We start from the raw sequence: 13451 nt of genomic DNA, 5'->3' as shown, positions 1-13451 counted from the left end.
AAAAGCCTGCGTTTGGAGCGGCGGGTTTTAGAAGACTTAAGCCCCCCCACATCCAGTTCAGGAAACATTGGGCCTTCTGCTCTTCCTCTTCGACAACTGCACTTTGTCACAGCCACTGTGTTCTAATATATTGTATGCTTCACATACGCGCGCGCACACTTGCGCCTGTGCCTTGTCCTTTTCTTCCCCTCCTCCTGCAATCCCCTCTGACAGTGATGTAGAGTCCTGAGAATGGGGAAACACCTTCCAAGGACCAAACATGCACATACACGGAACACGCACACAAGGGAACACTAATGCACTGTTCCTCAGTGCAAGTTGAATGGGGAGGCACCCACGCTGCGTGGAGCGTTGTTTTGGATAGCACCGTTTCTCCATATTAACGGTAAGGCATGAAAGAAATCCATTCCTTTTTAAGGGGTTGGTATTGGAGCTGGCAAAGCATTCATATAGTGAGGACATGCTGATTCTTATCTCAATAATTGAACACTTGCGCTCGGGTATGAAATACGGAAAAGCTACATTTTAATTATTTTACACATATGCTTGGGCATAGAGTTTGGTTACAGAAGGCCCAAAAGGCAGATGTGACTAACGGGTCATTATCAATTATAATACATGGTGTGTATATATTTGTTTTCCTTTTTACATCATAGAGACCTTGAGAGTCACATGGATTTCGGACAGCTCAATATAATCCCAATTGTGCTTAGAAACGTGCAGGATTGAACAGACCTTCAATTCCCTGCTCAAAGAAATGAATACTCATGTCTCTTCAGACACTGCAGCTCACACAGTAATTTAATCCCTTCATGGTTTTCGGAGAATAACCATGATTTAGGCTGGAATTATGATCGGCCCCAGTTAATGATAGTTAATGTCTGTCCTCACTGTGCTTCTGTGACCATAGTGTTTCTTGAATACAGTTTAACATTAAGTTTGATAGCTGATCTTTATAATGTAGCATTGCTGTTGCCTGAGAAAGTCAAATTAGTACTTTTTAAATATAAATTTCACTCGAGACTAGAGCATGAAAGGAAAGGCCAGATGGTGATCAATGATGTTAAGACAGATTAATAAGTGGCTGTCTTTTACAGACACAAATGTTTACATCCTATTTAGGTTTATGTTATAGAGCTGCACAATCTGAACAAAAATATATCATTGTCCACAGAATGTCACTTTGCTCTTCAAATGCATCTTGAGATGCAAGGGGCTGGGTATAGTATTTTGTCTCGTTCCTATGGCAGACAGTGGTTTTCACAAACCTGTGCATAACAGAGTAACCGTTGACACTAAATGGAATTACAGTGACTTTCTGAATTTCTTTCTTATATATTTTTTCATTTGGTTTACAACATTATATCCCCCCCAGCATAAATACAAGTGCTTTACTGATCTCTTTCTCTGTCACGTCATTGTGTACTGTATACTGTCAGTTTCCACAACAACAACACACACACACACACACACAATAAAACAAACTGAATTTAATTTATTCATTTTATCATTTGATTCGTCAAACACACCTGCCTTATATGCATTTGTGTTGATGGCCTGCCCTAGACTGTCACATTGATCCTGACTAAGGCCTGTGCTCTCTTTCCAACAATTCTTTGGAAACCTTATGATTTATTACTGCACCTGTCACACTATTTAGCTTAAGATTAGTTAAGGGCACCATCAACTATTCTGTTTTTGTAAATCCTCTCACTCATATCAGCAAAATATCAAAATATGCCAGGGAAGGTTTAGACAATGATAACTAATAATGCCTTCCAGCATAGACGCTGGGTGGAGAGAATAAGACTCTCCATACAAAGTGAAGCCAGCAGTCCATTAGAACAGAATGCTAACAGTCTGCTGAACTCTGGGAAATGTCAGGACATTGTCAGTGCTCTTCTGAGACACAGGGGCCAGCTGACCAATAGGCAATAGCAGAAGCGTCCTAAATCCCCTACTTGATTGGTTCGGTCCAAAGCTCTTCGCGTGTCTATCTCAAAGGCAAACACTGTTCAAAGAAAATATTTAAAACCACGATGTAAGTTAAGCCATAAATATATTTTCGATTAACGTCAAGATGCATGTTTGGAGGCTTGGCAGAGGCTAATCGTTTGGAAGGCCATGGGGGCCCTGGCAGGCCAGCTTTATATCCAGGGAGCCTGTTGTATGTCAGCCCCTCATTGGTGTATTATTATGACCAAGTCCTCCATGTGAACATGCATAATGCCCTATAGCCAGAAAGAGAAACCATGATTGATCAAATATTATATTGGAATTTAGGTAGTTTCATTTGTATCATTTGTATTTGTATTTGTGTTCATACTTGACTTTTCTTCCTTGTGACATGTTGGTCATGTGCTATGCTAACGTAAGAATGGCCTCATTATACTAATAAAGCATCTTTTGATTTGGAATTCAAAAGACCAGAAGGTCCCACGATCCTATGGTCCTCCCTGAACTTTAAATAGAAACATAAAAAAGAGTCCAAGCTGGAAATGTGTTTCCCCCTCACAGCAGGAGGAGACGAGGAACAAGAGACTGATTTATCCATCACCTGATTTGCGGAGTTTCAACATGGGATGAAATCAGGTACAGTATGATCTAAAAACTATGGCTCAACTCAACTCAACTATCAAATTATTATTTTCAATGTGAATTAGTTACACAGATACGCTGGTTAGATAGTGCACCCACCTTAGTACCATCAATGCAAATGTTTTCAGCATGATGGCCTGAATGGAAATTTCAAAATGGGAAACCTTAGCTCTAGTCTAATGAAAACACCATGCTCTTTTCCAGTCTGCTGTACAAATATGGGTAGCACATGGCATTTCTGTGCACCATGCATGTTTTCCTCAGAGCTGTAGCCATTGCCAACTTTGTCCACGTAATTCTTTTTTAAACTTTTGCTTTCCTGTCCGTAGTAGCCACCTTTCTGCTTTTGTTTAACACAACTGAACATCTGTTACGCATGACAAAGTTTGTCAACGCCAGTCACCTTTCCCCGGAAACAACTTTGATTGGTCGTTTACACGGTTTGCTCGTACACACATACGCAGACACATTTCTAAAGGAACTTCCTGTTTATGATCAGCTGTGTCCCAGAGTATCCTGACTGCCAGCCGTTTGCAGACCCTGGCCCCTCAGCCGTAACCCACAACACCGCCCCCCCGGGGGGCCGTCGGGGAGAAAATGCGGTGCTCCGCCCTGGTGGCCCTGCTCTCAGGGGTCGTGCTGTATCTGGCCGTGGGAGCACTGGTTTTCCGCACCCTGGAGGCCCCTCAGGAGAATAAGGCCTTCGAGTTGCTGCATGACGCCATTGACGTCTTCCGCCTGAACCATTCCTGCGTCAGTGAGCAGGAATTCAACACTTTCGTAAGGGTATGGAGTATGGACAGACACACAGGCCGAGTAGCCATACGCACAATTTCTCGTGAATATAGCAATTATATATTTACACCTGTGATTTCTCATTTTTGTCTGTTTACGATAGTTTTCTTTAAATTATGATAATTTTAAGTCTCCGGTATGATAATTGAAAATGTCCCACCTGGCAACATTGCCCTGCATAATACCCTTTGTCAAGTCCCGCCCGTGGTTCTGTCCTTCTTCGCACCCATTGATTGCCGTTTTGTGGTTGGCCAAAAATCCTTTCTCTCCATCCACTACCATTGGAATAATGTGTTTTTCAGTTGCTTTGATTGATTGATTGATTTATTAACAGTTTGCAGAATTACTGCAGTACATTTCAAGTACAACAACTGTTAACTGTGAGTGGACGACACCATAAAACATTACACTTGTTTACAACAGGGCCCACCATTTTCAATGAATCAATCATATTGTCATAAACTTGGTGTCAGTAAAAGTAACATTACAGGTGCAACATGGTGACTGGTCATATCTGGGTTTGTTTTAGCAAATTCAACATAAACAAGGCGGAACCAGGGTGGAACAAGGCAGAAAGAGCATTCTGAAGGCTAACATATGGTGAATTGTCATTGTAACTTTGTTTCTCTCCAGACAGTAATGTCTGCGGTTGGGTCAGGCCTGGATGCCGCCAGTAACCCTGCTAATTTCACCAGTCGCTGGGACCTGGTTTCTGCCTTCTTCTTCTGTGGTACCATCATCACAACCATCGGTAGGTAGCCTAGCTAAATTACAGTTTGAACCTCCAGCAGAACTCCAGATGCATCAATGATTATTTTTAACACAGCTGGTCGCCGGATGTTGTTCAGTTGAATGATGGGTGAAATTGAATTCAAGGGCCTCCTTAATAGCTGACCTTTGACCTATTCTTGTAATGTTATGTATTATAATGAAAATTAAAAAAGAGTTTTATTACAAAACATATTTTTCAATAATTTGATGAATTTGTACTTCTGAACATTTTCTCCTAGAATGGAAAAAACGTATCTGTGAGGTCATCGAGGGATAGAATCAGATGGGTTAACGACTGATTTGGTGGACCAATAAAGTGTTAGGTTATGCATTGCATTATATATATGACAAAACTTCTTCTATTCAATATAATAAAATGAAAATGAATATTTGTGCCAATTGATTCCTCCCCAGTCCCACACACGTCTGTGTATTTGTCACGGCTGTTGTATCCTACTGGCTCACCTGCCAGTGAGGAGCCCCCACCGGGAGGACGTAGAGCCTTCGTTCTTCTCCTCCCACCCAACACTCCCCGCAGACAGATGCCGCCCAACCCTGTAGCAGTATACGGGTATACTGTAGACTCTCGACAGAGCAGGTTGCACCGTGTCCGTGGTGGATCTGAACCCCAGAATCTGCAGTGGTGGGCAGCTACTTTACCACTGCGCCACCCGAGCTCCCAATCAATCAATGCATTTCTTAATGGTCTTAATGGCCTCTGTTTCTCTGTTGACAGGCTTTGGGAACCTTTCCCCTTGTACGTCGTACGGCCAGCTGTTCTGTGTGTGTTACGCTCTGGTGGGCATCCCCATGTTTGGCATACTGCTGGCAGGTGTGGGCGACCACATGGGCACGGTGCTGAGGAGAGCTGTGGCCAAAGTTGAGACCATCTTTCTGGTGAGAATGGTCGACTGGGCTTACACTTTGTCTGCTCAAATAAGTCCAGTTTGTATTTTATGCTAATGTGTTAAACAGCCATGTTGTACGACAAAACTGTTGTATTTCAAACTGAAAAAACAAAAAAAACACTGCTTTTGTCATATAATAGTAGAATGTTGAAAATATTTAGCTTTTTACTTTCCTCATTATGACAACGTATGACAAAGTAAAATTTCGTTTAATAATTTCCCATTTAGACCGGAAGCCAATTTTTTTTTTAAGGATTCTAAATCCTAACCTACATTTTCAGGATGTTTTTAATTATTCATAGAATTGATGACAATTCCTGTTGCTATCGAAAATGACACGGATTCTTTCCCGGTTATAAAAGGTATAACAACGTATAGGCTTTCCTGATCTAAAAGGTTAAGGAATTCACTGAATTGTCATGACATTATCTGATAGGAATTTGTTCCTATCAGACAGTGTTTTTATTCTCTCACTCTCTCTCTCTCTCTCTCTCTCTCTCTCTCTCTCTCTTCACTCAGAAACGCGAGGTCAGCCCCACTATGGTGCGTGTGATTTCAGCCGTTCTGTCCATCCTGATCGGCTGCATCATCTTCCTGGCTGTGCCAACGTTGGTGTTCCATGAAGTGGAGGACTGGACATTTCTCGAGGCGCTCTATTGTGTTGTTATGACTCTTACTACTATCGGCTTTGGTGACTTTGTACCAGGCGAGATCACACACACACACACACACACACACACACACACACACACACACACACACAGGTGTTACATTGCTGTACATTGCTTATGCTTTATTTCTTTATTTCCAATAATTCAGTGTGTCTATCCACTGATTGTGTCTGCAGTTGGTGATAGAGAGGCTGATGTGCTCTTCAAGCCCTTGGTGTTGTTGTGGATAGTGTTTGGTCTGTCCTACTTCGCGTCCATCCTCACTATGATAGGGAACTGGCTGAAAGTGCTGTCCAAGAGGACCCGCACTGAGGTGAGAGACTCTCCACACTACAGCCAGCAACAGCACATGCACCTTCTAGGATGTACGTTATATACCACCCAGTAACAGATAAAGGACATTAATGACCAAAAAAAATACATCTATCCCTGCGACATACTGGCGTCCTGTCCAGGGGTGTACTTGTACATCAAGCTGCCTCATGCTACAGAAAGAGAGATAGGCTTCTGCACTATGGGCCTCATGCTTATAGTATCTATCTATGTATCTGTCTGTCCATCCATCCATCTCTATCTCTCTACATGTCATCCCAAACAGATGGAGGAGTTGGCGGAGGAGTTGGCTGCCCATGCGACAGACTGGACCCAGAACATCCAGAACATGTCGATGGACTTCCGTATTCCCAATCCCTTGGAGTTCAATGACCCCTTCCTCCTGCAGCGCCGGCGCTGGAAACGCAGCGAGCGCCGCCGCCTCCGCCGGGGAGCCCAAGCAACCCTGGGATACCGGGCTCAGAGAGGGTCCCAGAACGGACACCTGCCCAACCGCTGGGCCAGCCTTTCACGCTCCATGAACCGGTTGGAGGTCCACCCCCTGGCACACCCCCTGGCTGCTGAGAGCGTATTGATGGCCAGGCCAAGACTTAAGGGCATCGGAGGCACCACGGTGCCAAGGGTCGGGCCCGGATCCGGAGTTGATCCCAGGCTGTTTGCTCGCTCGCTTTCCCTCCCTGTGGCCCACTCCACCTGCGAGCTGGACTCACCAGATGCAGCCACACACAGGTCTTGCTCTGGCTCCGAGTCTCTGTATGACTCCACATCCTCCTCTTTTTCCTCTGCTTCCTCCTTGGCACAGCACATGTTCAAGCCCAGTGAGGCAGTCAGCAGCATGGAGCGGGTCCTCCAGAACAGCGGCACAGAGCCAGCAGAGAGGCCCTTAGACACACATGTCACGCCAGATGGAGGAGACCTGCACACAGAGATGCATCTGAAAGAGGAGACGCCGGTGTTTGAGGAAGGAGACGTGCACAGACACACACCTTCCACTCCACCTCTCCTACCCTCTTCCTCTCCTCCCCAAATGCCGCCTCCTCCTCCCCCTCCTTCTCTGACTCCTCCTCTTCCTTCTCCGAGCTGCCAGCTCTTGGATTTCTTCGGGGAGAACTTTGCGTACATCGATGAGTCGTCAGACACTCTGAGCGAACCCGTGCAGGCAGGGACACACGAGGAGGTGACGAGGAGAAGGCCTCGCAAGCCAAAGCGGAAGAGCATGAGGAGGCAGCTCCCACACAGGTGGAGCCCTGTTGAGGACAGGAGGAGGCTCGACAGTAAGAATGAGCCACCATCCAATCCCCCCACGCCACCTCCATACTCCTCACTATGAGGAGGGCCTCAACCCTGCCTAACAACAGAGAATCACACTGATACAACTCATTCCCCTTAGAGCACAATCTACCAAAGTGAATCTTTACATGTGGCATAGGATGGGGATTACTGGAGAGAACACATCATTGTTGAACAGTAAAATCCTTACAGGTCCATTTGGGTCAATTTGTACACTCAGAGTTGATGATTCTACTGTGTAGGCTTTGCATGTGGTTCATAATTAGGCTATGGGCTGCGTAATGCCTAGGGCAAAAAGCCATATAATCGTGACTGGGCCTAAAATTTCACACTCTTACCAAAATCCAACAAAACATAGGTTTTGCTGTTTGACAGCTTTGATCAGCTGCTTTAAAAAGACAAAATTGGCACACAAAAAAAAGAACAAACAAGAAAAACTTCCAAAGCAGCCCCATCTGACTTAGGTAACAAGGTCATGCCAAGCCCTAACTGGACCCTGCTAAAGCCCGTTTGGGGTATCATTGGGCCCTACAGAGGATCAACTAAGCATGTCGTTGCTCTGACACAGATATTTTGTCAGCAGAGAAAGGATTTTCATAGGACAACCTGTTGTTTAATCCCTTTGTTATTCTACCTTTCCAATTACTCTCCTTTCTATAATGTGTCTAGGAATGGAGAAATTATGAATGTGCTTTATACATCCTGCAAACTTTGCCACTAGTTCCGGGTGCCTGACACAGTGCCCTGCATGCCAGCCTCATCCTTCTCTCTCTGGCTGTGTCTGTGACCTGTGGTAGGCGTAGACTAGAACAAGGGTTCTCAACGTTTTTGCCTGGGGACCCCTGAAAATGCTATGGCCATGTCTCACGACCCCTGCCCCTCCCCACCACCAATACAAATTGACCGCTACAATAACCTTAACCGCTACAATACGTAACAAATAAATACTGAAACCAGATATAATCATTAAGGAAAGTTTATGCATGCACTTTGTGTACTATGTAAACTCCAAATTAACATTGTCCAGCCATTCAGTTGCATTTTTTTATATATAATTTGGGGAGCCCCCAAAATAAATTTATTTTAGATAATTGCAATAATCTTTTGCATAATTGTCATTGTCTGTTGAATATCTTTATTATAGGCTACTGTGCATGTTCACACCATGTATAGCCTACTGCTACTTTACATTATTCAAGACCATCTTCTAAATTATTTGGAAGAAATAGTCTAGGCAATTCAAATACTTTTAGTTACTCCACTGCGCCCTCTACCGATATTGCCAAGAGAAAATCTCATAGAAAAGATTTTTCCTTTGGGTGAAAAAAAACAACCTTTTGGGTTACGATTTGTAACCCATTTTTCACCCCTGTGTCAATCATCTAATGTGATCCTGGGCTCTACACACCCTCCATCAACCTAGTCCCCATATATGGGGGACAAGGGGAGAGCAACGGACTTGAACTCATGCTTCCTTCATGCATGAGTGTCCAAGTTGCTCCTTTACACCTGACAGGGGGGAGTTCCCCTGGTTGGACGTAGCGCGTGGAAGGTACACGTTATTCCAACCAGTTCCTTTCCCCTCCATCAGGCGCCCCGGCTGGCCAGGGGGATTTTTGAGCATTTGAAAAAACGACATAGTTCATGGTTTCGGACGGCACTATAGTATGTCGTTTTTCATGATTTTTGTCATGTGCCCCCAGTGTCCACCCAGACAGTGTCCCCCCACCCCCAGACAGGGTCCCCCCAGTGTCCCCACCCAGACAGTGTCATACTATAGTATGCCGTCCGAAACCATGAACTATAGTATGTCATTTTTCATGATTTGAGGATTTAAAAAAATGATGAAAATCATGAAAAAACGTGATGATTTTTGTCATGTCCCCCCATGAGTGCCCCCCCCAGACAGTGTTCCCCCAAACAGTGCCCCTGTGTCCCCCCAGTGTCCCACCAGACAGTGTCGCCATAGTGTTCCCCCAGTGCCCAGTGTCGTTTTTCATGATTTTTGAGGATTAAAAAAATTATGAAAATCACGAAAAAACGACATACTATAGTTCATGGTTTTGGATTAGCATACTATAGTATGTCGTTTTTTATGATTTTAATTTTTTTTAAACCATGAAACACAAGATACTATAGTGTTGTTAAATGCTTTTATTTGCCATGTTTTAGCGCCTTCTGCAGGCTGACAAGGGAATGTAACCTTATTTTCTGTCTTTGATTAGTAGAGCTCATCATCACCTCAGGTCAATCAAGAGTGCATTAGCTGCACCTTTAGCACTAATCAACCACGCCTTGTCAATTTAGAGAGAAAACAAGAATTGATGACATCAATTAATTACCAGCTGCTGCTGCATTGGCTGAGAGGTGGCTAGAGGCAAAAAGTGTGTGGTTGCCTCGAGACGAGGCAGCCAATTGGGACGATAGGTTGTCACTCAGTACAGCCAGGGCTCCAGACTAACTTTTTTCACCACCGTCTCGGAACCGTCCCAAAATACAATTTGAACCGTCCCGAAGTAAATGTATACCGTCCCGGGGGAAAAAAAGTACAAAAAAGCACCACTCAAATTGTGAAATGAATAACTGTATTCCTATTGTAATAGAAATACAATTAAGCCAAACAATATTTGTTTGGCTTCATGTTTCTTCTGTAGATACACTGATTTAGTCAAAATGCTCCCAGATGAAAAATAGGGCTTTGTTAAAAATGTTAATCGAATTAATCAGAGGCTTTGTAATTAATTAATCTAAATTAATCATATTTTAATCGCATATCAATATTTGACCTGAGAACAGTGATATTTATTTTCAAATGGATTTTGTTATTTTGGTGTAGCCTACCAGTGAATCAATGAATAGTGACTACAGTAGCTTATAAAACTTTGGTGTAGGCTACTTGATCAAGACCAACAGATAACGTGCAGCAATGCAGGTATAAGAATACTCAAATGTCTATTACATGGTTGGCATGAGAAAACAAATAAAAACAACTTTATTAGGGGGAATACTAAGACGAAGGATCAATAAATAATAATAATAATAAATGCAATCAATAAAAACTGTGGAATGAGAGCGTTTTGGGGTGTGCATTCCACAGTGTTGGGGCAGAAATTCCAGAACAATCTGAGCATTAGAAAACATCTGTTGCTTCAGAGGATATATACTTATTTAATGTCGATGCCAGCGAGTGCAGTTATACTTTCATCCGACGGAGCATTTGTCCGAACGACAACCTACCTCCTCCCTCACCCTAACCCTAACCTCCCCCGGGGCAGACACCTAAACCTAACCGCAACCCTCTCCCGACCCGCAGCGCACCTCAGAGCATTGCTCCTTGCTCTGTCGGATGATAGTATGCCTCCCGATGCCAGCTAGCAAGCCTAGCATGGAAGCTAACGTTAAACGTTGGTGTAGTACTGTAGCCCCATGTCCATATGGAACCTTTCTGTGGCACACAACCATGGTTTTATGCACGCTTCCAACCGATAGTTTTTCAATCTAAATGTCCCATCCACGGGGCAAAAGCAATATAATTCCTATGATTCAGTTGGATGAATGTATAGTGTGTGCGTTGTTGTTGCTGTTGTCAACTGTCTGACACGGCAAATTCTCATGCTGCTCATCGCTGCACACAAAATGCGCATTTTCAGTGTAAAAACTCCTCTCATCCTGAAACCGTTCCGAATGAGATACATTTACGTCCCAAATAGATATTTTACAGTCCCCGGGACGTCGGGACGCCGTTAATCTCGAGCCCTGAGTACAGCCAATGAGAAACATCAGCACCGCAGAGAGAACATTGACCAGCTGTGCTTACACAGCAGCTAGTAAAAAGGACTGCACTCACAATGGCTGCGGTTACATGAGGGCTTTTTCATTCAGAATGAAAACTTCAGAATGAATTAATTCAGAAGTAATGTTTTTTGCTGCGTGTTTACATGGGAAAGGTCATTCCGAATGAGTGTTTACATGGACAATACTTTTAAATCCCATTATTTCATTCCACATCAGGTTTGGGGCTGGGAAGGCTTCTGATTGGATAGGGGGCGGGCGGATATGTTTACGTCCAGTGGTGGAAAGTACATTTACTTTAGTACTAAAGTACAATTTTGAGGTATTTCTACTTTACTTTCCAATTGTTACTTTTACTACACTACATTTCAGTAAAACAAAATAATAATAATAGAAAAACACTTTTATGCCGTATTACTTTATATTTGATGTATCCTATGTAGCCTATGAGAGGTTTCTAATATAATTTCTTAATATAATTAATCGCAAAACAAGAGCATAATATAGCCATACCAATTACATGGAAACAAGCATGCACAGAAATCCAGAATGAACTTTTAATAGGATTTAACTTTTATTCTGAATGAAAAGGGGATTCAACTGTCCATGTAAACGTAGCCACTGACTGTGTTTGGACCTCACAGAAGCTTTGTTTGTGGGTACTTTTGTAATGTTTATATATTTATGCTTATAAAAAAGAGACAATTCATGTGACTGTATTTCATCATGCTTTTGTTAGATTAAAAACATTTGCAGTTTATTGATGCTAGATAAATCAATCTTTGTATTTTGCATTGCTATCATAGTACATTGCATTTCATGTTTCTTTTTTCTGTAATTACAATTTCACACTTATTCTTTATTAAATGTACATTTACATTCAAATGAGTGAAGACGAATGTTTGTGGTATCTGTTGATGCGTACACATACACGTGCTCAGGTGCCAGAATAATAGTATCTTGTCAAAAACGATGAGCATTTTTTGAGCATTTGAAAAAAAGATGAAATCACGAAGAAACGGCATGCTATAGATCATGGTTTCGGACGGCATACTATAGTATGTTGTTTTTGAAATTTGAAAGCACTATAGGCTATTTCTAAAACTATGAAACATTTCAAATATTCCTTTTCAGGCATGTCCACCGTAAGATGAACCTATAAGTAGGCTAGAATGGGGTTGCTAGGTGTAAGTATGTAGGCTTCTCTGTTGTTAGCAAAACATGCTAATGTTTCTCATCCTCCGCAACACCCATTCTCATACACCGCTATACTTTTAAGTATGTTGCGGTAGAGAACGTCATCATTTTGCACCATGGGCTATAGCACATATCGTACGGCACGCCGTTTTTCATCATTTTTGAGGATTTGAAAAAAAAAAAAAAACATGGGTTATAGCCCATAATTTTTTGAATTTTTGAAAAAAAAATGTAACCTCGTTTTTCATCATTTTTGAACATGGGCTATAGCCCATACCGTACGGCATACTATAGCATGCCGTTTTTCATTATTTTTGAGGATTTGAAAAAAAAAATAAAAAAAAATAAACATGGGTTATAACCCATCGTTTTTTTTAATTTTTGAAAAAAAAATGTAACCTCGTTTTTCATCATTTTTGAACATGGGCTATAGCCCATACCGTACGGCATACTATAGCACGCCGTTTTTCATCATTTTTGAGGATTTGAAAAAAAAAAAAAAAACATGGGTTATAGCCCACCGTTTTTAGAATTTTTGATATTCATTTTTAACCTCGTTTGTCATCATTTTTGACCATGGGCTTTAGCCCATATCGTACGGCATACTACAGCACGCCGTTTTTCATCATTTTTGAGGATTTGAAAAAAATGAAGAAAAAAAACATGGGTTATAGCCCATCGTTTTTTGAATTTTTGAAAAAAAAATGTTACCTCGTTTTTCATCATTTTTGAACATGGTCTATAGCTCATACCGTACGGCATACTATAGCACGCCGTTTTTCATCATTTTTGAGGATTTGAAAAAAAAACAAAAAAACATGGGTTATAGCCCATCGTTTTTTGAATTAATTTTTTTAACCTTGTTTTTCATAATATTTGACCATCCCACTGAGCAATAGCCGGCTATTAGACGTGCATCTAAAAATTGGATAAAAAACGTCTAAAAATAGACGTCTAAAAAACGTCTAAAAATAGACGTCTAAAAAACGTCTAAGAATAGACGTCTAAAACACGTCTATTTTTAGACGTGTTTTAGACGTCTATTCTTAGATGTTTTTTATCCCATTTTTAGACGCTCGTCTAATAGCCCATATCG

General features: G+C 42.1%; 1 protein-coding gene across 1 annotated transcript; it reads left to right on the top strand.

Annotated features, from left to right (window-relative positions):
- Positions 1–271: 271 nt before the first annotated feature.
- On the top strand, positions 272–7628 carry kcnk4a (potassium channel, subfamily K, member 4a). Its single transcript, XM_083785139.1, has 8 exons — positions 272–385; positions 2518–2592; positions 3098–3384; positions 4027–4144; positions 4901–5061; positions 5592–5778; positions 5920–6056; positions 6342–7628. Exons 3-8 carry the CDS (start codon positions 3196–3198, stop codon positions 7404–7406), a joined length of 1857 nt encoding a protein of 618 aa, XP_083641265.1. The 5' UTR covers positions 272–385; positions 2518–2592; positions 3098–3195; the 3' UTR covers positions 7407–7628.
- Positions 7629–13451: the final 5823 nt, after the last annotated feature.

This window comes from Protomyctophum parallelum, assembly GCF_964188405.1.
Source record: "Protomyctophum parallelum genome assembly, chromosome: 16".
NCBI lineage: Eukaryota > Metazoa > Chordata > Actinopteri > Myctophiformes > Myctophidae > Protomyctophum > Protomyctophum parallelum.
The sequence above is the reverse complement of the archived record's forward strand: the minus strand, read 5'-3'. Positions and strand labels throughout refer to the sequence as shown.

Excerpts from the sequence above, each read along its gene's own strand:
- kcnk4a (XM_083785139.1), top strand. The coding sequence starts at position 3,196 with ATGCGGTGCTCCGCCCTGGTGGCCCTGCTCTCAGGGGTCGTGCTGTAT. Across the intron at positions 4,145-4,900 it reads TACCATCATCACAACCATCG|GCTTTGGGAACCTTTCCCCT; the intron begins GTAGGTAGCCTA and ends CTCTGTTGACAG. Across the intron at positions 5,062-5,591 it reads AAGTTGAGACCATCTTTCTG|AAACGCGAGGTCAGCCCCAC; the intron begins GTGAGAATGGTC and ends CTCTTCACTCAG.